The 27,615-nt window shown below is 35.7% G+C and overlaps 2 protein-coding genes across 3 annotated transcripts; one reads left to right on the forward strand and one right to left on the reverse strand.

The window, feature by feature from the left end:
* Window positions 1-307: 307 nt before the first annotated feature.
* Window positions 308-1,181, forward strand: LOC129797125 (UPF0598 protein CG30010). Its single transcript, XM_055839444.1, has 2 exons — window positions 308-529; window positions 600-1,181. The coding sequence occupies exons 1-2, from the start codon at window positions 416-418 to the stop codon at window positions 1,086-1,088; spliced, it is 603 nt and encodes a 200-aa protein (XP_055695419.1). The 5' UTR covers window positions 308-415; the 3' UTR covers window positions 1,089-1,181.
* Window positions 1,119-26,812, reverse strand: LOC129797124 (uncharacterized). 2 transcript variants are annotated; one of them, XM_055839442.1, is made up of 7 exons: window positions 24,158-26,812; window positions 23,413-23,643; window positions 6,241-6,390; window positions 5,461-5,682; window positions 5,234-5,373; window positions 2,511-4,707; window positions 1,119-2,435 (listed from the first exon to the last, which is right to left on the reverse strand). In XM_055839442.1, the coding sequence occupies exons 3-7, from the start codon at window positions 6,388-6,390 to the stop codon at window positions 2,286-2,288; spliced, it is 2,859 nt and encodes a 952-aa protein (XP_055695417.1). In that variant the 5' UTR covers window positions 23,413-23,643; window positions 24,158-26,812; the 3' UTR covers window positions 1,119-2,285. The 2 variants fall into 2 exon arrangements, with proteins under 2 accessions (XP_055695417.1, XP_055695418.1); XM_055839443.1 differs by having other exon boundaries at window positions 24,121-24,421.
* Between the last annotated feature and the right edge of the window lie 803 nt (window positions 26,813-27,615).

A 27,615-nucleotide genomic window follows, 5' to 3' on the forward strand; every position in this document is an offset into this window, starting at 1 on the left:
TCGCGAAAAACATTGAATCGTCGACTAACTCAGCTTGCATTGTAACCTATGGGGAACTTTTTGAAATTAAATAAATTTGAATTTCCTGCGTTTTTGATGCCATTCGATGCGGCGTCGCCTCCTACGCCCCAAAAACTACACCCGGACGGAAAAAGCGCCCGGAAAATGCGAGAAAATCGCGAAAAACAGAAAGTGTGAGCGAGAGAAAACGATGATTTTGCAGCAATGCGTCTCACTCACACAGCAAAATTGACAGTGTGGGAGCGAGATGACCTACTAAACTGACAGCACTGACAGCATTTGAACATAACCTCTATTTTTGTGCGAATTTTTCTTGTTTTGTGTGTTTTTTTTTTAAAATCTTCTCTGAATTTCCGGATAAAATTAATACAAAAAACGAGAAATAGCCGTGCAAATGAGACTAGGAAGATGGATGAATTGTTTACGCCAATTCTCATCATACGTACAAGGACAATCACCGGAAAAGAACATCCGGGAATACTTTTATTTTATTGATCACGAAGGAAGGGTAAGATTTGCCTCTGAGACTCCTCGTATTAGATGTGGAAGCAAAAATCCAACTCACTCATGGTAGCTAGCTCTATTTAGATGATGCACGTATGAAGAATTTCACGTCCTGCTTCAAAGACAAGAAGTTCCTTCATTTCTTCTTCACTCGTGTTCGGCTGAACAACACTGACCGCTATTCCGGGAGTTTCCCGTACCTGTCTCCTTGTGGACGTGAGAGGAATTTCATCCGGTGTGATGATCTACCTATTGTCTACACCCACACCATGGAGGATGGGATGAAACTCTCCTACAATCATGCAGGAGACTTGTTGACTGTACCCTTTCAACCAGATAAGATTTTTATGTCTCCCGACACGGGACGTGTATACCATCCGGCCATTGAGAGGTACGGATCAATAGGCTTGATCCGTTCAAAACTAGCCATTGAGTTCAGCAAGAATTTCGACTTCCAAGATGGTGAAGCGCAGCCTCCAACACATTTCACATGGAAAGGGACAAAGTTTGAGCTGGATCGGGAATGGGTAAGTAAAACGATCTTACTACAGAGATCGCTTTAGTGGAAGAATAAAAATGTGATCTTTCGTTAATTTTGTAGAAGCATTTATTATTTTTTTTTTAATTATACTTGCCAATAAATTGGTGTAATACAATATTTTCTTTTTTTTATTTCTTATTAAAACTATGAGTTATTACAGAATTTTCCTTGATGCGACTTTTTTTTCCTGGAAAATTTTATCACTTATTTGCTAAAATTAATGAGATTATTTTTCTAAAAAAATATATATATTTTAAATTAAAATTACGTTGATGATTAGTTACAGAATTGGATTCAGATAAAATATTTCCCATACGAATATAAAAAAATGGAATGTTTTTAGTACGGAAATGATATTCGTGTTGAAAATCACGTCTCAAGGTGAGAGACAAAAAATATAAGAGAATTTCCTAAAATTGCATTTGCGTCCCTCCACCTAATCGTTATTTTTTTTAGAATCAAGAAGATCATACGATTTATGTATAAATCTTTAATTTTTTGCAAGTTGAAAAATTGATACTTTTGCCAAATGAACCAAAAAACTTGCTGATCGATCCCATTTATGTGAATTCTAGTGATTAATTTGATCAACAGTGCTTTAGTGCAAGTGGCGCTAGATATTTGAGAGAAAAATAATGATTTTGACATAATTTTTCAATTATTTCACATCCTACATACTTATATTTTTATGCTTGAACATGAAATGAGTGAAAAATAACATGAAAGTTCAGGTTTTCTCGAGTCGTTTTCTAATGTTAAGGATTCCTAAAGAAAAGAGAAGAGATTTTAAGTACAAATTACTAAAAATTCATTGTGACTGTTTTGAATTCAACTGTACATAATTATTGGCATAAGATTATCTCTTCTCTTGATTTATTAAAGAAAATAGTATAATCAATTAATTTTACAGTCACAACGCCATTAAAATCCTATCACAGGAGTGAGTTAATTTAAAATTATAACATTTAAAGAGGTGTTTCATTTAATATTATTTCGTGAAATTGAAAAAAAAAACGAAAGACTCGCTCGAAAATAAATTGTAGGCAGATAGAAGTTCCAAGTTTCGGCATTGATTGGATTAGAATTGAGATAACAGAGTTACAGAGAGTGACATAAAATTAACAAAAGTATTTTGTTGGCACATTGATAAAATTATTAATACTACAAGTAATAATTTTTAGTATTGATCGTTGGAAATGGGTTGGGCACATCAGCTCTCCTACATCCTGCCCTGATCTCCATACCAATCCTGTGGAGCCACTGAACCTGAAGCTTGGTAGCTGGTTCTCTGCTCTACATACTGGGATTGTGCCACAACATGTTCCTGTTGACTACTTCCGCTTGTACTTGGAAGTTGTTGGAATGTTGTCTGAAAAACAAAAAAAAAAATGAAAAGATTGATTAAATTAAAACAACAACAAAAAAATCTAAAATTAAACCATACCATGAGTCGTCTTGATCGTCGCACTTTTGGCGTTTGATCGGGCGAGGACATATCGGATCCTGTATCGGGAGCCACCCAGCGTTCTGTGAATTCACTAGCAGATCGTGCAAGACTAGGTTGACTAAGTGACCGCTGCAGAGAGCGTCGATCGTAGGGATCATCCTCGTAGTATCGATTGGGGTAGTGGCTGCTGGCATCTGATGTATTATCCAGATGATCTGGACGTCCAAAGTCAACGGTTACCTCGGACATGGATCGCATATCCACATTGTCGGATCTGTATGTGGACGAAGAGCGGGACGTTCGTCGAGAACGGTGCTGTTGCAGTTGAATTGAAATAGGTTGACTCGGATCTTGACTAATTGTCCTCACTGATGATCCACCGTCGCTGTCGTATTCGTAAAGGGTCGGCAAGGAACTGCGTCGTGATCGGGTATCCCATGCTTCCTTCTTCTTGAACTTTCTCGCATTGCGGAGTTCCACATCTTCCTCAGGTGGTGCCAGAATACGGATAATCACATCCCATGATTGGGGTTCAAAGAGACTCTCATAGCGAGCATCACTACGAATACGCTCAAAGTCCTCCTTCACCACGGCTTCTGTCAGCATTGTGCGCAAAGTGGACTCTGTTGTAATTATCTCCTTCCACTTGGTTTTATCTTCATAGCTCAACTGGCGCGTTAAGAAGCTGACCGGGGATTCTGTGGATGTACGATCGTCAATTTCTGAAATTTCCGGTTCGAGAATTCGAATGAGAACATCCCAATTTGGAACACTCTTATCCTCGGGTGGCAATTCAATTGGCTTCATATTTCCGACTAGTTCCGGGCTTCGGAGTTTCTCTCCTGATTCATCCAAGTACGGCATTGGTGGCACATTGACAAGTGGTGCACGCTCCATCTGTGGTGTTAGGGGAACACCTGAAATACTCGATGAACGATCAGAAAAGTCTTCCCATTGTGGCTGCTGATGCTCGTCAGTGGCATATTTGCGTATGGTAACATCCCATGTAGGATCGGGAATGGGTTTCGCGGAAGCATACTCTGTTACCTTTCGCTTATACTTCTCAATATCTTCAATTGTCTTCTTCTCTGTGATGGTACGCAAGAAGACATCATCCACAACATGTGAAGTTATTTCTGGTTTACGCATCACATGAATTGGCGGCTCAGGCATTGCTTCGGTATTCTCCATATGAATTGAGGATCTGTAGCTGCTGATGGGATAGAGATGCGATGAATCAATCATTTCACCAATTGAATGGGTATCTGTCATTTCCGTGCCCAATGAAGCAATACTACGCGTATCAGGAATTGACGGTGGGGCATCCACAATATCTTCTGGCCACTGACGTTCCTGGCGTTGAATCATTTCTTGCTGTTTGCGTACTATACGCGAGAATACAGGCGGTGCCTGAACGTGTCGTGGAGCAGGATGAAGTTCTGGGACATAGGTGAATTGACTGTGAGCTACATCCTGTGGCATGGAGTCAATGGTGAGGATACTATCGCGATCTTCATGACTCTCCATAATTGTTGAGAGATTATTGCGTTCAATGCGACTATTGGCCACGCTGTCGGTATCTGAAGAAAGGGAAGCCGGTGGAGGAGGAGCAGCTCGCTTCACGCGAACTTGAACATCAAATTTAGGTGAGGATTCCTTGACTGCAAGTGGTAGACGTGGCACCATTGAAGCTTGAGCAACAGCATTGGCTGCCTGGAACTCCTGAGTGTGCCCGTAGTGTTCACTATAAATGCTAGAGTTGTCCTGAACAAAGGCGCGATTCTCAAAGCTACCCGTGGAACTAACTGGCAGTGATCGTGTGTCAACTTCTTCAATTTCCGAATGACTCTCACTTGGATAGTCAGATGGGATGGTGTCAGAAATAAGGGGTCCATCGCTACCGGAGGAACTGTGCACAGCAGCCAATGGAGCATGTGCTCGGGGTATCTTGAGACCCTCGAATGCACTAATATTACCCAAACTGCTACCACTGAGTTTTGTAATCTCTGACCCACTACCCATTGACATTGGTAGACGACGGACCACTGTAACTGGGCGCCTACGGAGGCAGTAGTAGGAGACACCGAGTCCAAGAAGAAGGAGCGTGAGGAACATTATAGCGCATATAATTAATAGAATTTGAATCCCTTTCAGTGGTGCTTCCACAACAGAGGCGGGAACAACGTCATTCAAACTGCAATGTACAGAGAAAGAGCATAAAGATTTATTGATGGGATTTTTGCACAACGATGCCAGCACTCTAATATGCATAAAATTATGCATACACCAAGGGGCGATAAATTATAATTTCTTCTATAATTTATTTGCCAGAATAGATTTTCATAAATTTCTTAGAATTCTCAATTTGAACAGCAAAAGGTGTTTGAGCATATTAAAAATCCATCAGAGACCATCATAAAGCGGGAAACTGTTAATCACATATGCTATATGCTTGAAAACGAGGTAGAATATTTGCTTCTCTCGAAAGTAAAATTTTAATTTGGAATCCTACCGAAGCGTCTTTTTCAATTTCTTGCTGTATTTAACGAAGAAGCAATTTATCTCGCGATATACTTGATTTTTAGAGCATCTCTGTGGATTTACGAGTGATTCATAAAATCATTTTTTTTTCACGAATAATTTCAACATAAATTTTGATGCTGGCTTTCAACCAGCTTTGGAGGTGGATTCTGTGGAGAATTTTTATTGTATGTACTTACATTGGGGCAGGTAGTCCTGCGGGAATTGGCGCCACTGGAGGGGGATATCGGCAAACGATGGTAATAATTTCATCACCGTCCATCTCTAAGCCGGGATGGAATCTCACAACGATATTATTTGTAAAGACCCGCTGGGGTTCCTGTTTTGGGAAAGGGAAGAAAAGAATAATTAATATTTTATTATGATTATTTGAAGGAATTTCAGGAATTATTTCACAAAAACTCACCTGTTTGGTCCCGCACCCCTTAAGAGGTAGCTCAAGTTTATAGCTCAGATCACCCTTTCCGAGGATTTGGCATGCGCTATTCCTATCGAAGTCTGCATACGCAATTCCGTAGAATTTTTCATTGAACTTGAGATCGACTTGCATTGATCCTGCACCACAATTGAGGGCAGCTTTGGTTCGATTGAGGAATATTATCGGGCTGAGATCGTCCAATTTGGTTACCTATTGTTGTTGTTATTTTTTTTTAGTAAATATAGAGAAAGAAAAAAAAATAAGGAAGAATTCCAAGATGACGAAGAATCAATTTATATTCATCAATTTCAAGTCAAATTTCAATGGTATCAATCAAATGGGATTCCATCAATCGCTCTTAGAGGTTTTAAATATTTTGATTTATTGTGTGCATCTATTTGTTGAGCATAAAATGGAATCCAACGGAGTAAAATATACTTTTCCTCGTAGTAAACTCCCGTAAATTAATTGCAAACAATTAATCTCTGGGACTGCCTCTTTATTGGTCAGTGAGGTAAACTGTGTTGCTGTATTAAGTTATTAATTCTTCCACCTACTCTCTACTAATAATAATTGAGTTTGCAGTCATGATCAGTTGTGGAATGGGTTCAATGGCTTCTAGAGGGCACAAAGGCGACGTTCTATTGCTTTTCCATTTCCAGAGATTTGTTTTATCTGTTGGACCACCTCTTATTGCTGCTGGTAGCACCATTGAGATTGCAATCCTAGAGCACGAATGACAAAAATCCAATGAGGAAATGAACTAACCTTTCCGTCCAGTGTGGCTTCCTCGGGCAGTCCTTCGCCCTGGTACTCCACGTTATTTGCATGCGATGCATAATTTGACTGGGCCAAAGTCGTGATCCAGCTGCAGCTCACGCCAAGGAGGATGCAGTAAATTGCCACGGAGCGATACATCTACAAAAATGGTCAAAAGGGATTTTCTTGTTTTAGAAATTGCATTGAGATTAGGACCAATGTTTAACATATTGCCGTTTTTTGCCAACAAAGCTGCTGCTATACTTTTAATTGAATAAAGAAAAGAACATATAGGTAGGTGGTATACTAAGAGACAACTTTTTGCATTCTCATACTCTCAAGAATTAATTCAACCACTTTCTTTATTCCTTCAGCTCATTCACATTCTGTTGCGTAATGCAATAATTATATATTAGTTCGTCATTCTCATTTATTGAAATTTTTAGAAAGTGAATTTCTTCCATTCAAATGCGACTGAAAAAATTGTTTTGTATGGGAAAAATGTCTATGGTGCATTTTCTCTATTTTTATTGTGTTTTTCTCCATTTCAACCAAATGATGGTAGCATTGTTTCTCTCATGTGAAGACATTACACTACGGGGAATATATGAGGATTATTTTAATTTTTTTTTCAATATACATGTAAATAGAAAAAAAATATCCACATTATGCCTTCAATGATATGTAGATGCCATAAAACATATTTCAAAAAGTAAAATTTGCCTTTTTGCATGTAAATCTATGGTAAGTTGAGATGCAACGTAACATTGTGAGAATATATTATTAAACCATATATTTAAGAGAAAGTATGTTGTAAGCATAAAACGTGATTTTTTTTATTCTTACAAATCCTAAAGAAATCTAAAAGGCAAAGAACACTCATATTTAATGCTTTCCAGGAACATTGGAGCCATCATCAGACTCTATTATACAAAAGAAAACGATTTAAATAATTGATTTTAATGAATTCATTGTAACTACTTATAAAATGTTGTAGAGTTTGTGTCGAATTTGATTAATATTTTGTAAATTAGTTTAAAAATCATAAAATTAGGGCAGTAAATTGGAAAAACGTGTTGAATAAACTTACTTTTACTTCACTTTATATCAAATTCTACTTGTCTATTCAACACGTTTCATAATCCACATTCATCTCAATTGAGGTGTTTTTTTTCTTTATTATTCTGAAAAATGTTTTATTAATTGAAAGACAAGGCAACATTCAGTGTATATTTGCGTAAATCGTGCTCATCGCTCACCTATACGTGATTTATGGAATTAATTTTAATGATGGATTCAATTAGTGATGAATTGCGGTGCTCTCTCAATTGCTCAATCTCGACATATAAATGCACCATCTCTTTTTTTGTGCCATACATAATATTTTTACCCACACCACAGAAGACGTTCCTCGTGCAAAATTACAAATATTTAATTTCTTCCGACAATGAGATTTCTGTGTGGCATTACCATTAAATTCAATAAACATTATGAAAGGTGTTTTCATCGCGGGACTCCTGAACGAATTGCAAGAACAGTTATAACAGATGTTTTTGCATTATAAATGTATAAAAAAATAGAGAAAAAAAAGAGAATGAAAACATGAAATTATCTTCATGTAGCACGGATTAGAATCTCATTCCATCACACCGATGTCCACTAATGCAGAAGAATGGGAGGAAAATGTATATATATGAGAGCAATGAGAACGGAAATGTTTGTGAATTCTTTTCCTCCTCTATATGTATTCAGTGCAATTTTAAATTATATTTTCCATTGTGGATTTATATGTATTATCTCCTTCTTCTTCTATTGGTAAACATACTGTGCAACTGTTGATCATGTGTGGACTTTTTTCTCTCTTCTATGATATATTCAACACAGTTTTCACGTGCTTTTGTCACAATCATCCGAATTCCATGTTATTCATCGAATTTCAATGAATTCCGAGCAAAGAGGAAATAGTGATTATATGTAGTTTGTGCTAGCTTTTTTTTTTAAAAGCTTCTCTTGTAAGTCAATTTGCCATAAAATCATGTGACTCAATAAGCACACATTGGCTCAGAACAGACGGCCGTGACTATTGGTTGACGTCTTCGCGATGCAACTTTTTGGATGTGACTTTTTTGCGCAGACATAACCTCAAAGCAACTTTTTTGTGTGCAAAAAAGTGAGAAATACGGGAAAAAATGCGTTGCAGTGCCCCCGGGGGGCTTCCTGTATGCTGTTATAGCATTTTCCAGGCGGAAAGAACGTTATTCACTATACATACAGTAAGTCCCCCGCATGTAACCAAAATTGGGTTTTAAATTATTGTAGGGGATCATTAAAGGTTCAAAATAAGCGTGGTCATTTCCCGGAAAAGCGCTGGGAAACCTACGAATTTTCCGATTTTCTGTTTAACCTATGTTGATTTATTTCTCAATTTATAGCAATTCTAGAATATTGCGATTGGTGTCAAATTAAAGCTATATTAATGCTTAATATTATATATTAAAACCATTTTCCAAAATGCACTAGAAGGTGAAAATTCGGAAAGATTTTCCGAACACGCATTTTTCTTTCGCCTCCCATTTCCACAATATTGCATGGGACCACCTGGAACATCCCTCATTTTGTAGCATTTTTAATCCCCTTTCATTTGGTATAGCACTTGGTGGGGAAATCCACTGGGAAAACTCGCTACAGAATGATTTTCCAAAATTAAGCACATTTTCGCATTGGAGAAAAAGAGATGGACAATTTTTTTCTAGGGGAACATTCTAGAAACATCAAAGAGGAGAAATCGTTTATCTCTTTTCTTCCAACGCGAAAACGTGCTTAACTTTGGAAAATCATTCTGTAGCGAGTTTTCCCAGCAGATTTCCCCAGCAAGTGCTATACCAAATGAAAGGGGATTAAAAATGCTACAAAATAAAGGATGTTCCAGGTGGTCCCATGCAATATTGTGGAAATGGGAGGCGAAAGAAAAATGCGTGTTCGGAAAATCTTTCCGAATTTTCACCTTCTAGTGCATTTTGGAAAATGGTTTTAATATATAATATTAAGCATTAATATAGCTTTAATTTGACACCAATCGCAATATTCTAGAATTGCTAGAAATTGAGAAATAAATCAACATAGGTTAAACAGAAAATCGGAAAATTCGTAGGTTTCCCAGCGCTTTTCCGGGAAATGACCACGCTTATTTTGAACCTTTAATGATCCCCTACAATAATTTAAAACCCAATTTTGGTTACATGCGGGGGACTTACTGTATGTATAGTGAATAACGTTCTTTGCACAATTCTGTTTTTTACCACAACAATATTTCGATGCGACTTTTTTGACACTTGGATGCGACTTTTTCGATGTAACTTTTTTGGATGTGACTTTTTTGATGCAACTTTTTTGGGTGTGACTTTTTTGATGCAACTTTTTTGGGTGTGACTTTTTCGAGGAAACTTTTTTTGTTCAAAAAAAAGTGAAAAAAGTTTCCTCGAAAAAGTCACACCCAAAAAAGTTGCATCAAAAAAGTCACACCCAAAAAGTCACATCCAAAAAAGTTACATCGAAAAAGTCGCATCCAAGTGTCAAAAAAAGTTGCATCAAAAAAGTCACACCCAAAAAAGTTGCATCAAAAAAGTCACATCCAAAAAAGTTACATCGAAAAAGTCGCATCCAAGTGTCAAAAAAGTCGCATCGAAATATTGTTGTGGTAAAAAACAGAATTGTGCAAATTTCCGCCTGGAAAATGCTATAACAGCATACGGGAAGCCCCCCGGGGGCACTGCAATGCATTTTTTCCCGTATTTCTCACTTTTTTGCACACAAAAAAGTTGCTTTGAGGTTATGTCTGCGCAAAAAAGTCGCATCCAAAAAGTTGCATCGCGAAGACGTCAACCAAAAGCCACGGCCGTCTGTTCTGAGCCATTAGAGGTAAAGGCGATGAAATATGTATATAAAAAAAAGAAAATAAATATATAATCGCGAGATTGAAAAATAAACATGCAAATACGGAAGGTATAATATGTGTAGACGGAAGATGCGCGAGGTTTTGACTTGGAAGATGCAGGATTTATTTCAATCATATTTAATTACTCCATCACCAGCCGATGGAAATTCATTCATAAAGAGAATTGATAATTGATGGTGTGTTTTTCACATATAATAAACAATGAGTACAATTAGTGGTAGAGGAGTAATAAAATGCATTAAAAATACTGGACCGTGTCCAATTCCATTCACATCACTCTCACATCAATGGATGGAGCGTACTGGATTTGTTGTACTACGACAGAGTGAAACTTCTTGTGTATACATTTTCCACATGATTATATGTATATATATTCTTCACGAAGACCATTTACACGCACCATCTTCATTTGCATTTTCTCTGTGCTATTATTAAAAATTCCGCTACTTTATTTCACTCCACAACACGATGGGACCCCACTTGAAAGAGCACCTTACTCTATGTCCCGCGTCTTCTTATGGCTAAATCTTGTGGTTTGACGGTGACTTCATTCTCTCACCATATCTCTTGTTCACCTTTTACCGCGTACGCCGTGCACTTGGATTGTTTGAGGTTTCTTTACCATGGAATGGAGCACGTTCAAGTTAAAGAGAGGAGAGATATGAAATCACAGGAATTTGTATAATAATTGCAAAAGTAAGCTTCAACATTCACGTGGTAGCGAATGTTACGCTAAATATGTTGCCATGCCCCAGATGTTCTATAAAAAATAGTCGTTGAAGTCCTTGGTTTAAAGGGATTTTTTTCTATAAAGTTTAAATCCATAAGTAGGTTTAAATGTCGTTGCGTTTAAAAAAAAAATAGGTAGTTTTCATGATGAAAAGATTATTATGAGTCGATTGAGATGCATTGCAAAGTCTAAACAGTCTTTTACTGTATTTTGTGTAAAGGTTTCCTCAACTAATCACTGACCTGATGAAGAAGGAGTAATACTCTCGAAATGTGTTATGAAGCGTATGTGAAGGGGCTAAAGCTTAGAGAATTTTACATGAAAAACTCTCATTTAAGCTAACTTGTTATGTTGAATATTGAAAATTAATCAAAACTAAGAGAATGGGCTTGCTTGAAAACCTTGATGTTCTTTTTAATCATACATAACTGATAAATTAAAAGAAAACTATGCTAATTATAATAATTAAGCGACAACTTGAGATGGAACTGGGATGACTAAAAAATGAAGTGATAAAAACGATAAAAAGAATCACCTGCCTTTTATGTCTTTTTGTGCTCTTTGAGTTTTAAAATCTTTCCAATAAAAAGAGAATATATTATTTTACATTGGTTTGCTTTTACAATTCCATAATTTTCGAATTATCTGATCATTTTTAAATGGTTGTCTTAAAAAAATCGTCTTAAAATGAGTTCAAGAAGTTGAGGAAAGAGAATCATTGAGATTTTTTTTTGTAAATGATTGCACTAATGCATTTTCTTGGACGTTACAATGATAAAATGCTCATAGAATGAGAATATAGATCTACAAGAATCTCATCAAATGAGTATCAAACACCGTATTTCACATTTAATGAAGCACTTTGTGAGAGAAATTTGGGTCAATTGTATAGAACTTTCTTCTGTGTGTGCTTTTGAGCAATTACATTTAGTCTTTAACATTCAGACATTCACAATAGCATATCCAACACAATCGCTCAAAAGTAGCCATAATGAATGAAAGACCTCAAACTTTTAGTAAATACTTCCATAGCTCGAAAAACACCAAACAATAAAAGACTTTTTTTCTCCGAGAAAAAAGCTGCATTAATTTTAGCAATAGTTATTTTTAGATATTCCGTCAAAAGATGTCCCAATCTTCATAAAATGATCATAATAATTTTATTATGAAGAAAAATTCCTTTAAGAAATTCTATTTTAATACAGTCGTGCTCTCGTAGTCGGACCGCTTTCAATAGGACCGCTCGGTGGTAGGACGGCCTAAAAGCGGGGAAATTTGCCTTCGCAGTGGGACAATTGGTACCTTGTCTCCGCAATAGGACGAAGGGGAAGGTGAAGTTTTCACCTCCGTAATTAAAATTCACCACTGATTCTAGAAACTTCCAACACATCTTCAACAAAAAAAACATTATTTTTCCCTTTAATTCACTAATTAGGCCTTTTTAAACTTATCTATTAAATGTTTCTTTTAAAATAGTTACGAAAGAAGCAATTTTCGACGAATTTATTGAAAAAAAAACGAACTATTTCAATGAATATTTATTTGGTATTTCATATAAATGCGTATGTGAAATAGTTGGTATTCCACATAAGAAAAACATCTTCAAATGAAGAAATCTCTTCAAAAAAAAATTAAACTCGAACTTTATTCAGGGACTTTTTAAACATTCCTCATTGTAAAATATAGTGGAAAAACTTTTTCCAACAGCTAAATAATAGCCAAACAGATAAACATAACCTCATTTTTTAAAAATTTTTATTGTGCAAAAAAAGTCAAAATTACCGGATAAACTGCAATGAATGGTGCCCGGCGGGTTACCAATTATACTATTAAATAATATTCTAGTCGAAAATTTGCATAATTCACATTTTTTTGACATAAGAAAAATTGAGTTTTTTTTTCAATTTTAGTATTTTACGGCCGCGAACCTCATGTCCATAGGGGCAAAAAATTGAGGTTATGTTCGGAGAAACCTTTTTTCTCGCGTAAAATATGGCTGCGTAATTCGGCTGTAGATTTACGAAAAGGAAATTTTCAGTCAAGCAAAACATAACCTCAAAATAAATTAATTTTTTTCCAACCGATAATTCCTTCAATTCCGAGTTATTTTTACAACAATTTAAGTAAGGTTATGTTAGCAGGTATATTTTACAACCTATTTGGTGTTATACGCTAAAAAATATACCTAATTTAGCTGAAATTTTTTAGGTTATGATGAAGCGAGAGAAGCCAAAAATGTCAAAAGATGTGCCTGTCTTGTCAAAAAAAATGCATCAGGAAGCTCCTAAGATTCTTTAGAAACTTCCTGATACCAAGATTTCAATGATGAACAATTTTCAGCAAACCCTTTGCAGTTACGGGAAGGACCCATTTTTTGTGAAAAATAAAATTGGAAGTGTGAGAATTTTGGCTAGGAAAATAATTAACAGGGTGAAGGGCATCCCTCTGGGGGGTTTTCATAGCATTTCATCCCATAAATCGCACAGTTTTTGCACATGAAAATTTACTTTGAGGTTATGTTTGGGGGGAGAGGGAATTTTCCTCACATTAAACGTGAGTGAGTATAATTTTGCGCCCTGAGAAAATCTTCCACTTAACATAACCTCAATGCACATTTTGTGACAAAAAACCGAATTATGCAAATTTTCGCCAGGAAAAAGAAATAAGAGCAATTCATTTTTCCCATAATTCTCACTTATTTGCACAAAAAAAACAATGTTTGAGGTTATGTTAGCGCAAAAAATACTCCGCTAAGTGTCAAAAAATACGCTTCTCGTGAAGACGTTAACCAAAATCCGCCTCCGTCTGTTCAAAGCCATAGGATAAAAAATAACGATTTTTAATGTCCCTTATAATCTGGAAATTTCCACTCTTTCCTTCTCGCGGGATAAGACTTATTAAGTGGACAAACGAAATGTTAAAAAAAATGATGACAAAAAAATCTTTTTTTTTTCAAATTCTTGAAAAAAATGTCCATATTGCGACAATTTCCCCTACACAAAACAAAATTATGGAATTGCCAGAATTGGACCAGTCTCCCCTAAAAAAACAGCTGACAAAAATTTCACCACTTCACCTCAACTCGCCGCAACTTCATTCTCTTCTCGTACTTTTTCATAAATTTTCTTCATCATCATAAAAAAGAAGAAAAAATCTGTTTTAATTAGTTAATTCGGCCTCAAAACATAGTCTAAGTGTTATTGTGATATGGTGAAGTGTATTTGTGTAAGAGAAATTAATCAGGTTAGTCAGTTCAGTGGAAAAAAACAACGTGAAAGACGGACCGTCCTACCACGAAGCAAGAAGCCCAGTTTTCTTTTCCATTTTCCTGACTCATTTTCCTCTGGGTTGCATTTTCTTTGCCATTTCATGAAGCTTGGAGGCTATCTGAAGATGCCTGTCCAAAAATTTTCCTCAAAAATATTCCTGTAAGCTCAGATTTCGTGGTAGGACGGATTTGCTAGAACCGGGTTGGTCCGACTGCACATTCATGACTGTATTTAGTACAGTATGATTACCACCTCCGTAAATTACTTCACCGTAATTTCACTCACTAAATAAACAGCACCACTGAATATGCATAAATTAGTGAATCATCCAATTTAATAAGAAGTTTTTTTTTCAATGAAAATATCGAAGATTCAACAATAAATGCTTGCGGCAGAGAGGAAGGCAAACAGAATGGAAGGCAAAAAACAACATTTGCAAACTCATTAAAACAGCGACGTCTCTCAAACCCATTAAATACGTTGGTTCTTTTAGTCGTAAAAATATGAAATGAATGTCTCCAATTCTTGTGTGGAATACAATTATCGCAGGGTAAGGATCTACACATAAGTATGTTTGCTCGCTTTCGACAGAACAAATTCCAAGATTTTCATGTTAAAATTCTCAGTGAGAGAAAAATTCAAATCAAATGCGATTGGAATTTGGCTACCACTTCACATTTTCTCTTTCCAACAAGCCACTCCATATGGGGTCATTTAATCCATGAAGAAACAGCTCAATTGGCCAACAACCTCACGTAGCACCGCCAATAAGAATGAGATACAAATCTCTGACCAGAAAACATGTCCAGGGACAAGAATCTTTACTTTATCTTCAATATATTGAATTCATTTTGTTAAAGTGTTTGCTCAACTATTCAGGGTTTAAATTTTAAAGAAATCTCTCTATATGTACTCCTTTTGTGTAAGAAGCCAAGTATTCTTTTCTAAAGGTCAGGAGTTGATTTAATTATATTCTTTGGCTAACGGATCGTCTTTTGTCGTCTTGTATACACTGAGAAGACCAAGAATGAGAATTGAACTTTTTCTTATATACAACACACTGATCTTGTAAGTTACTAAAAAAAACGATTTAAAATTTAATTGTGGGCGATTGGAAAAAATACGAATACAATAAAAAAAATTGTTCGCTCTCCTTTTCATTAAAATAAATTGCTTTGAAAAGGTGTGTAAATTATTGTATGAAAAAAAATGTCGTTTAGAAAAAAAGGTCTTTAACGAAAAACTTGGTTTGATAGTATCTCCAGAAAGGAGTTGATAGCTTAATGGATTTTGCTGCTTTTTCTCAAACTTGAGTAACTTTTTTTTTCTCACAGGATGTAAATTATGTTTTTTTTTTGTTTTTATCTTGTCTCCATGTAGATCAGATGATCTAATGCTCTGTCCACTAACGCTATATTGGCTTAATTACATTTTATTTGACTATGTAATTTGCACAGAGTGGCAGTGGTCTAGTGACTTCATCAAATTCAAACTCGATGCTATATTACGAGACGCGAGAATCCGCTTCACTTCTTTTTGCTCAAAACGTCTTCAAGGTTGTCTATTAATTTCATTTGTACATATTGGACTTTCTGCTGCATTAGTATTCCGGGGTGTTTTTCAGTAATTGAATTTTGCCATTAAACCGACAATGTTAGTTCAAATTTATTAGCTCTCATTTATCCTGTTGTGTATGTCTCATTAGGCTACTGATACGGCAAGAGTTTCCAATTGAGGAAGAAGCTTGTTATATTGTCACATTTGAAAATATTTTTCAACACGTTCTCGCAATCATTGTGCCTAATGCAAAACCATCTGGTCAATAGAGGTGATCCTAAAGAAAATATGGTTTTGCAGTTGGTGGATAGTTTCAAAACGAGAAAAACAAGTTTCATTTTTCATACGACCATCAAGCGATTTTACAGGAGAAATAATATATTGAGGCGAGATTGTTGTAAGCAACTCGATAGTGCGATAATCTCATGATTGCCGTTCTATTTTATACACTGATCTTATTCCACCTTCTTTGTGCAGTGCCAAGTACCACCGGTGAATTGCACCTGGACACAATTTTTATCTCCCCACCACCCCCTCCCAACCAGATTTCCTCTTAGGCTCTCAATTAACAGGCTCTCCTCTCCACTCATTGTTTTTTCTACTACGACGCTTTGGAGATTTATGTTGTGTTGCAATAAATGAGAGAGAAAATATATAATAATACAATATTGATCAATGTGCAAAGTATAGGAGAATGGTAGGTACTCTGAGATATCAAAAGAAAGAAAAGAGTCTCCTTTTGGCGGCAAATTCTATCGCAAAAGGTGTCCAATGAACATTCAATTACGCCCATGTTGAAATGAAAAATCATTCACAACACTCTTTGTCTATACGAGTTGGTTTGTACCTATACAAAAGTGAGCAGCAACAACTGAAAGAAATTCCGAATGGATGTGAAATACTGCAATACACATAGATGGGATTATATTACCATTTTAGGCATCTAGCTCCAAGACTCCCCGTCACCGTATTGCCCGTCTCTCGCAGTGGGATCTTAAATTTTTTCACGTGTGTGTGACGAAGCACATACCAAAAAGCTTTATTATATATATTGAGAAAATCTTTTCCCACTAAATAACTACATATATGTTACATACAACACTCATTGTTATCAACGAAATCCTTAAATGTGAAAAATAAAAGGTACATACAGAGAATTTTCTTCTTGTCCAGCTGTGCACCAAATGGCAATCTTTCACGTATATGGCGAGTGGTTTTTGCCATAACATAAATTACCATTTGGTGCCTTTTTGCACAACACCCAGCAGCCATTTGAATAAATCTTCAGAAACATGACTCAACTTTACATTCTTTTTCGTGCTTTTGAGAGTGACAAACACAACATCATCATCAGAATTCTGAGAAAGAAAAATGCCAAGCCTTAAGTAAGAATTTTTGTGCTTGATACATTAAACGCCCCTTTTGCCAGGAAATCCAGGTATTGTAATTAAGCAAAATTGTCACGTAGTGCTTTATTAAATTTAATAAAATTCAAATATTTCTATATGCTATGGAGTACACATTGTTGATTTTATTTTTAATTCAATAAACGATCAATATTTAATCAACATATTTTCTTATAGAAAAAGGCTGCCATGATTATGTAATCCATGATAAAAAAAAATTCTAATCATCTTCCATTTTTCAACCACACAATTAGTTTGTATTTATTAACGATGAATTGGCTATTTTTGTGAAGAAATTTTGAGAGCTTTTACTTTTTGATATTCGTTTTTTTTCTTCATATAAGCATCGCGGCATTTCTCTGATTTGTTGAATCTCCACAATGAAAGGGGACTTTGTTATTTCCTAAAACGAATAAGCGTGTGGCTGTAGCGTGCAAGAGACAATGTTTGAAGCGGGTCAAGAGTCAAATTCTTCGATGCATTCCAACCGTTAATTAATCTCCAAGAGATTTTTTTTATTAAATTTTCATTTTAATCCGCATCCAACACCTTTGCACCCCCGGGTGACACCTTTTATATTGTCTTCCAACGCAAGAACGATTTGCATTCAAACAGCAAAGGTATTCTCATTAAAATTGCACACTCTGTGCACACAGTGGTAAGTGCTGTGAGAAAAGAATAGGGGCTACATATTTTATCGCGAATGTACATACAAAAAATAATTTTCGATAGAACACCGCGATATACTGCTGTTCGAGTGAAGATTCTCTCTGACCATGGGAATACCATTAAAACGCACATACTTCTACCATTTTCAGCTAGATTATCTCTTATTGTTTGTTTATATGTGTACATTTTTTACTTGAGGCCATTACATTTGCTTCATCCTTGACAGTGTTGAATTTTAATTGAGCAAAAATCACACCGGCAATTATGAAATGATATATAATTGATGAGTTTTCGTGGTCTGGCGCTATTTTTTTGCCAATCCATCCACTCATATGCAAGTTCTCTTGATGAGAAAATAATCATATTATGCCGTTCTGGCTTGGGTTTTTGTCATTTTTTTCCCATTTTGTCGTTCTCATAAAATATTCCACCAGATTTTAATCTGAAGATATGTGCTGTGGCCTAAATTCCTATCTAAATCAAAGCTTTAATATTTCGCTTTACTTTGTTTTATAAAATAAAATTCATTCGTTCTAAATATTGATAAAATATTGGGGTAAACATTCTTACAGGATATTTATTTTAATTTGATTACGCCCCTTTTCGTTTTTTGCTTTAGTTTACCTCGTTATCTTAAGATGTGCTCCTTTCTTTTAAATTCCTATATAAGTATAATTTTAATGACTGGCAATATAATGAATATTTCATTAAAACATTGCAACCCTTTACTCTGCGAGTAATGGAGGAGATTCATTTTAAATTGAGAACAGTTGTTCTTCAATTGTAGGTACGAGAAAATATACTCTTTGAACATGTAGTAAAGGTAGGAGGGGTAGAAAAAAAGGATGAGAACACGATATGGCTTTAGCATATAACATGGCGAGTGACATAAGGCTAGCTGTGGTATGAGGCGAGTGATTGATGTGCACCGATTGTGGAAAATGGCCATCAACTGTCGAGTGAAGATGCAATTGTGGAGTGCGGAGAATTACGAAAAGAGTTAGACATCTATGCATAGAATTGCAACAGAGAATGGGGAGACGCACATAGCCAAGGCCGGGTAAGAAAAAAAAAGAGTTAATGTTGAAATTGCAATTTCTTTCATGTCACAACGACCATAAAATTGCAACGCGTCACATAATGAGATGGGAGCATGCTGAAAAATATACCAGAACTATCGGGTGGAATGTGAGGAAAATACCATCTTCTGCAATTTTCCCCATTGACCACTAATTGGAGGCAAGAAGCGCACTGCTTTTTATCTCTTCTCCGAGACCGACAGACCATTGTGTGTCGCCCCGTGCCCCATTGGAATCGAGAATCTGGCTATTCTATATAATACGAAAGACTTCAATGCGTCCATAGGAGAGGAAAGCCACAAATTAACAATGGTGTGCCGTGATCTCGGCAGATGGTGGCATTTTCAAATGACTCCATTCCCCTTTTGCTCTTCTCCCGCCACGAATGGCAACAATTCAATTAAAATTGATTCAATTCGCACCTCAAAACACTGTGCTATGGGGGACTATCATATGGTGACATAACAATATTGAATAATATTAAACTTCAATTACACAAAACAAAAGCTCCACAGAGCAAAGTTTGCAATATTCCTTTTTTGTTGGAAACCTATCGCTAAAATATATCTCTGAAATAAATCGCAAAAATCAAAATATATTCGTTATATTCAATAGATTTCCTCGCTTTATTCCATGCATTATATTTATTCACGCTCTCAGTTTACTGAAAGGATTGATTAATACTACTGTATGGCCTTTTTTCATGTCAAAGATCTCAATATTTGAAATTGCCATATCGCGAAATCTCCGCCTGTCGTACTACACAAGAAATGCCTTTTAAAAACTGCCACGTCTCTCCAATTTATTCCAAGGCACTCGAGTGGGCGACTCAAACATTTCTTGTATGTGCGAAAGAAAAAAAAGAGCTGTATGATTATTTAAATGAAATATAAAATCAGCTTAACTTCACTCAAATCCAGCTTTAGAACTCTCTCTAGCTATGTATGTTCTGAACGTTAAGTGCAAATTCTTGGTACCACGAATTCACACATACTCAGTCAGTTATATTTCTAAATTTCTTGTATCTATCCTTGAGACATTTCTTGACACATCATTCATATATAGAGATTGAAATCTATTCTTGATCGCCAAAATGATTGGTACGTTTGATAGATTCGTGTGAGCTAAATTGATTTTCTTGATAAATTGAACAGCAAGCAAAAAATGATCGTAGAACTAATTTTCAAGCAGAAACCTCCTCTATATCAACCTGAAACTCGCCCTGAAAGACTATTATTCTTATAACCTTGATTGTCTCTTATAGCCCATCTTTTCCCATTGTTCTTTAGACTATAGGTAAGAAGTTGCGACTTTACACAAATCCCAATGATAACTCCAAAAAAAAACTTCAAAAAGAAAATATATAATAACTGTTTGGATAGGTCAAAAATCTCGAGGATTGTTTTTGCACGGTGGGCGTATTTCTTCGTGAATGCTGATGAACTTGGTATCGATCGAAAATCTGCGACTATGAAGAAACAGTTTAGTTTTGTGAAGGCGTTTCTGTTGATAGATTCAATAGATTAAGGGGGGTCTCTTTTGAGAGCTGGCGAAATTAAATATTTTTATTTTTCTTGGGGTTTTTCTTAAACTTGGTTTTCCAATATTGGTTACATATGTAGCCTAATTAATGAAGAGTCAGAAAATCACTTTCCGCCATCTTAGGTGCGACGCCATCTTGATATATTCCTCAAAACACAAAGGTAGGTTTTTCTCAGGATCTACTGGATGGATTTTGATGGGGTAAAAAGCAAATGAAAGAGGAAATACAAATGCAGATTTTGATGTACCAGAATTTTGAATTTCCATTCTGGGGCTGAGAAAAGTGCAAAAATGTCAAAAACTTGTGAACAAAAGTCACATTTTTGCACTTTTCTCAGCCCCAGAATGGAAATTCAAAATTCTGGTACATCAAAATCTGCATTGGTATTTCCTCTTTCATTTGCTTTTTACCCCATCAAAATCCATCTAGTAGATCCTGAGAAAAACCTACCTTTGTGTTTTAGGGCAGTTCTGTGGAAAAGTCGGAAAATCACAAGATGGCGTCGCACTTAAAATGGCGAAAAGTGATTTTCTTACACTTCAATAATTAGGCTTCAAATGTAACCAACATCGGAAAACCATGTTTCAGAAAAATCCCCAAAAATGACAATATTAATAATGTGTAAATTTTAACAGTTTTCACAAGAGACCCCCCTTAAGACAAAAATAGTGTCTCGTTGCTTCAGCAATCATTAAAATATTTCTTGTCAATTTAAACTATTTAACTGTTTTCTTTTTTTTTTTTTATTGTCTCGGGTTTCATCTGGAAGATGATTTCCCTTAACTGTTTTCCATGCATGATATTTGTGTTACTATTTTATGAATCATTTAATTTCTTAAAATAAATTATGTTTTAGCATTACACTAGATTCTTTCCTTAATGTGGAAGGTCCTACAGTATCATTCAATTGGTTTCTTTATAACAAATCCATTCGCTAAAAGTTTGTTATTAAAAAATTTGCCTACCATTTTTGTAAAACAGATAATATAAGAAAATACGTAATTAAAAAATTCATATTGATTTATGCTCATATTTACCAATACTTCTTTTTATAAATCAATAATTTCATTGAACTATATTATAATTAAAAATGCATGAATAAATTTTCCATTTTGTCTATGTAGAAATTTCATCTTCCAATAAATTGGTTAAGAGCTTTTTCTCAAAGAGATAATAGGTAGGTATTCATAAGACCGATTGAAATAAATTGCCTGCCCGGATCTTTTGCGAAATTTGAATTTTTTTTTTTTGAGAATAGCCAGCAAAATGTGCTAATAAAAGATTTTTGCCATGCATCTCTTTCGTGGGAAATACTGGTAAACATATTAAGATGAATTTATTACTCCCTAATTTGCACATTTTTCAGAAATTCGAAGCTATTGGGATTTTGTGAGCTTCCTTTTGGTTTCACATTATATTGGTGGAATTTTCAAAACGAATCACGATAAATACATCCATACAACATGATTTTTGCGAAACATTGATGCTAATTGAGTCATATATAAATTCTGTGAAAAGTGACTGCAGTCTCTGCGGGAAAATTTCCATAAAAAGTGATTTGTCCTGGAATTGTGTGCAGTGCCTGGATTTTCTTCTAACATCATGAGTAAATCAAAATCACAGCTTGACAATTAGCGTTTTGCGAAGAATGCCGTGTATACGCAAATACGATCACATTAAATTGCAAAAGTCGCATAATATGTACTTCATGCATAAAAAGCTCTCTGGCGCATGTCGTATTGAATTAATTTTGTTGAGAAAATATCATAAGAGGGACGTAAAAGACGCAGACAAGTGAAATCCTGAAAGTCTCGTTTCAAATTCCCCCATGGCGGGGTTCTTTTGAACACTTTTGTGAATAAATGATCAAGTTGGTATTTTAGCATCTCGTACGTAAATTTTTTTCAATGACTTTTTTCTCGTCTTTTTCGCCTGGTATAGACCACCTCTCCGCGGGTATACACACCATAAATATGCCAGATTACATGGTGTAACCTTGCAATAAAAATTGCTGCTTGCTTAAAAGTACCACGAGCTGGAAATTGTATAAGCAACTTTCACTTTTTATTTGATTATTTCTTTGATGAATTGCATTTGAGACGTTCAATCTCATTACTAAAATCTATTTTTGCCAAAATATTGCAATTTTTGTTTATTCAATTTGAACCATGGCGCGGATGTATGCAATTTGGGGAAATTTCTTGAGAAACTCTCTATGTATAGTATAATGAAATTTTGAATAGGGAAATGGTTCCATTATGGGATGTTCTGGGATTAAAAAAATGACTTAGCGTTTATAGGTTTATGAATAAGGTATACTTCTGATATGTAAGAAAAATTAACTTTTTTTTATTTTACCTGTCTATTACAGTCTGGTCGACAAATTTTGAATGTTTTTTGCTCTAAATATAAGAGTAGAATAATTTACTTTTCATCTACATATTGTTCCATGTTCAAATTGATCAGAATTGCATTTCCAATCGGCGATGAAACCATACAATAGGTTTATTGATTGCACTACATATAAAGCATTTAATTCTACCTCATGTTAGTTAATCGTTGTGAAGCTTGCAAAGTATTATCATAGTTTATTGATCTGAAAAACATTAAAAGATATGAAAATTCCTTTACCGTCATTAAGTGAAATATAGGAATAAATCCCAAGTTGGAACATTGTTCCCTTTTTTGTCTTTGCTTTTCGAAGTCAGAAAATGGGAGAGTCTTTTGGATGATTTCATCCAATTATGCTGTTCGTTTTTGCATCTCAAATGGGGATGTACATGTACAACACACAGAGTGAAAATATATATTTATGCATTTTCGTGTGCAGAAAGTGAATGAGGTAAATTTACTTTGATAAATATAGGAAGTTTGGCGTGGGAGTGTCACAAATGTGTTCAAGGAAAAAATAGCACACACACTATGGTGGTGAAAAAAATTGTAGATAATTTTTCATCATATTATATAACTCACCTTTATACAGCTGGCTTTTACAAAAGTGTCATTGATGATCTCAAATAAAATCCGCACTCGGCCTCTTCGCTGAAGCTGTTTCAATATTTCTTGCTTTTTCGGATTGGAAACTCCTCCGTTGTGTTATTTGCCAAGGAGGTATCACCACATAACATTCACATATAGGTATGTATATATGAAAAGCACCTCGAACTTTTCTCTTCACTGTGTGCAACGCATCGAAAACAACACCTACAACAGAATTAAGAAATACTTTTCTTTAGCTCACGATGGATGAAATCATGTGAAATTCATGGTATATATTTTTTTGAACGAAAAATTTCACAAATTTCAAGCTTCAACGTTTTCACTCATTCTCTATGGTTCGCGCCCTTTCAATTACTTCCAAAAATGTGTAATTGTTTCAGAAAAAGAGACGAAGATGTTCACTATAATAAAAAAAAAACAGCTAAAAAGAAGAGGTACATATACTATAATTAACGTGAACACAGGTGAGCCAGAGAGAAGAGGGAAAACATATTTTTTGAGCGCACACATGAGAGATGTGCTACACGAAAAATTAACTATATGGCACATGGAGGCTTGCGTAATTGTAAAATTCATCGCACTCCGTAAAATGCTTTTTTTTCTCTCTCTTTGCTATGTGTAATTTTTCAATTTAGTTTAAAATTTCATATGTGCGCTGCTTTTTTAGTCTTGAGAGCCCACCTTCTCGATCAATGTAAAAATGCGAAATCCCACTCACTTTTTGGCCTTCTACCGCGCGGGTATTTTTGACTACTTGGTAGCACACAGCAATGCTATACCATACAAAAAAAAATAAAGTACTGGACAGTCCAAATTCGTAAGACACACACAATACAGATACACAGGTGATGGAATAAAGCCCACAACGTCTCACATAACCCACGGAAAAGTCTCTCAATCTCACACGGCAGTGACACCAGCAAGCACGAAAAATTCCACGTACGTGCTTCCACTTCAGAGTGCTGTACTCTACTGACTCGCGGATGGGATTTGATTTCGCGCCGCGAAAGACTTAACCGAATGACGTCATGCTCAGGTGAAACGAATTTGTTGGAGTGCTCCTATACGCTTCGGCGGTCACTTCATTTGGTGTACAGTCATCAGAGAGACCACAAAATACTTCGACAGCCCCATCCTCGCACCTTCCGCACTCTCCGTCTTTCCAACTGTTGGTATTTGTAGGTATATAGTGCCCCTATAACGAGAAAAGATGGAAAGATGTATTAAAAAAAATCCATAAAATTCACACTTTTAAATTTTATTCTCAATGCATGGAAATTCGACTTTATTGTCTTTTTACCAAAAAAAAATCTCATCCGGACATTTAAACATAAATCCTCCAGCACTAAAAATTAAATTTATTAGCCATTCTAGGTGATATACCATATGGATTTAGAATTTAGAATAGATTTTTTTCTAATTTTACAAATTTTTAATTAATATGTTTGAGAATTTTGCTATTGCAATAATAATTCTTATGCTACATACATATACATACATAATTTGCTGGCTTTGTCTTCTAGGCAAGGGGGAATGTTTGGCGCGAGCGAAAAGTGTATTCTTTTCGTTCTCACGAGTGCGTGTTGGTGGGTGATAAAATGCGTGGTTGAATCCTGAAACTGCCATTAAAAAGCAATACGCCAACGAAGACGCCAATTTTGGTTGCCATCCCACCCAAAAAGTATCCAGCTCGCCAGCTCTCGTGCAGAGAAATGGCGAAGAAATCTTCTTGCTTCACCAACAGCGATTGCCTCAATGTGAGATGAGAATGCGAGAGAAAGAGAACATAAAGAGTTCGCTTGTATAAACCGAAGATTTAATATGGGAAGAGAGAAAAGACAAAGTGACTGCATACATCTTCTAAAATCCATGCATCTTGGGCACCTTAGCACAGCAACATATAGAGCCAGCATATACAATAAAGCGCTTCTTGTGGTATCTCTATGAATACCATGGCAGCGGTGACTCTGTGGATCCCTCTTGTGCTCCATTGCAGATTCTCTTGGCGTCGCGAATCACTTGAAACAGGTTTCCCACTTGCCCCCTCACCTACGAGGCCGCTGTAGAACACTCACCTATCTCCTTCGGATTGGCCGCCTTGCGCCCCTTCTTGATCATCCGCCGCATTATAGAGAAGACTTGCAGCATCATCTTCAATTTGCGCAGAGCCAATGGAGCTCCAAGGGAATCACAGAGAAATTCACGCTTCTCGCGACTTTATGCTTTAAGCACGGAGATTCTCAGTTCAGCACAAATTGACCGGAAGCTTCAAGAGATGAGATTGAACATATACTTTACACAAATTTCCTGCTGTGCGGCGAAATACATTTTTTTCTTTTAATTTTTGGAAGGTTGATTAGATGGTATTGTCATGTAATACAACTTGCTGGTGCATTTAAAAATCTATTAGATACATTTTGATCAGATATGTTTCCTTGAATGAGGGAGTTTTCCATACAGAAACGAATATACTCCTTTATTGAAGAATGAGCTATTCTAAAACACATATATTTAACAATGAATGGCGTGGAGAGATTTGTACCCAACAAACCATTGATAGTTGCCTAAACGTTGCGCGGAGTTACATTTACTACAATGCAACTACGCCTAACGGTATATATCTGCGTTGCCTCGAAGTAGATGGTCAATAGATATCTGCGTTGCCGCAACTAGTAATCTCAACGTTGCAAAACTCTGAAATATCCTTTCCCGTATACCGTCTCGCAACTAACATTTTTTGAAACAAAAATGTTTCAAAAAATATTTCAAAACATTCCGCTGTCATAAATGGAGGGAAATATGGTACACACTCATAATAATCATATGGCGTCCATATTCCCATCATAATAAATGACAAACTCTAATGGATAATTTATATTATTTAATAATAGAGTTTTTAGATTTTTTCCAAATGAAAAAAAATATGCCATGCGGTTCTACCGTCATGAAATCGCCTCAAAGGAACTTAAATGATGCTCCCATCTCAATTTTCTTAATTTTTTTAACCAAAAAATAATTTTTTTTAGGGGTCAAAAATTTAATTTTTTTTAATTAATTATTTAAACACAAGTAATGCACCCAACTATCCCTAAGAAAGCCTTCCCACATCATTTTGGGCTCCCAATTGCTCGGAATAATGAAATAAAAATCAACTTTTTTATGCCGTCGGCCATGTTAGACATTTTTTGCAACTCTGAGGCAACGATGCAGCAACCTTTGCAACAACGTTGTAAAATGATTCGGTAGCAACCCACCAGGGCGGCGCTAGTTTTGCTGTTTGTAAACATAAATGAAAGAGACAGACTCATTTTTTTCTATTCCGCTCTCTGTCTGTTTTGGGTTATTTCTCGCGATAGACGCGCCCCTTGCGGTGAAAGGAGCAACATAGGCACAAAATGCGCTTGGATTGCGCCGGCAAACCCTGATGCAACGTTTATGCAACTAAATAAATTATATTTAATAAAATTAACAATTTTTGATAAATTATCAATAAAAAATAATTATTTTAAGGATAAGTAATGCATAAAACTCATTTAGAGTCCAAAAAACTTTAATTTCAAGGAAAATTTGTTCTTTTTCGAAATTTTATTGCAACTAGTGCAACGTTGATATATACTTTCCTGCAACTATTTTTAAGGTGATTTTTTCAAAGTTAATTATTTTGCTTAAAATTGAGATTTTAGTGTGTTTTTAGGTAAATTATTCTTTGAGAAGTTGTAGAAAAGACTTTAGAACGCAAAAACACTTAAATTTTTCAAGTTATTGGAATAATAAAGAAAATCTTGCAACTTTGGCAACATCGCGATAAAGTATACTGCGTCGTTTTCCATGCAACCATATTCGCAACTTTAGCAACTAAGAAGTAAACTCTCTTGCAACGTTGCTTCAGAGTTTTTAAAGTTAAAGTTGCAAGGTGTTTGCTGGGTAGGGAAACATAATGTATTATATTTACAATCGTCACCACATTTATTGTTGGGTATATGGTTCAATGAACTAACACAAGAAAATACATAAATCCAAATTTGATGGTTAATGACTTACCGCTGTGGATGCCAAACTCTTCCGGCCGTGCTCATGATCTCATGAAGCTCTGGCACTATAATGATGATCATGATCGTGTGGATCTCTTCCACTTTCCTCCTTCTTCTCTGTGCGCCCTGGTAAGCCGGGAAAGCG

The sequence above is a fragment of the Lutzomyia longipalpis genome, chromosome 1 (genome assembly GCF_024334085.1).
Source record: "Lutzomyia longipalpis isolate SR_M1_2022 chromosome 1, ASM2433408v1".
Classification (NCBI taxonomy): domain Eukaryota; kingdom Metazoa; phylum Arthropoda; class Insecta; order Diptera; family Psychodidae; genus Lutzomyia; species Lutzomyia longipalpis.

Coding starts and splice junctions, on each gene's coding strand:
- LOC129797125 (XM_055839444.1), top strand. CDS start 416: ATGAGACTAGGAAGATGGATGAATTGTTTACGCCAATTCTCATCATAC. Junction 530..599: donor TTATTGATCACGAAGGAAGG/GTAAGATTTGCC, acceptor CATGGTAGCTAG/CTCTATTTAGATGATGCACG.
- LOC129797124 (XM_055839442.1), bottom strand. CDS start 6,390: ATGTATCGCTCCGTGGCAATTTACTGCATCCTCCTTGGCGTGAGCTGC. Junction 5,683..6,240: donor AAGCCACACTGGACGGAAAG/GTTAGTTCATTT, acceptor CAACAACAATAG/GTAACCAAATTGGACGATCT. Junction 5,374..5,460: donor AGGGGTGCGGGACCAAACAG/GTGAGTTTTTGT, acceptor TTCCCAAAACAG/GAACCCCAGCGGGTCTTTAC.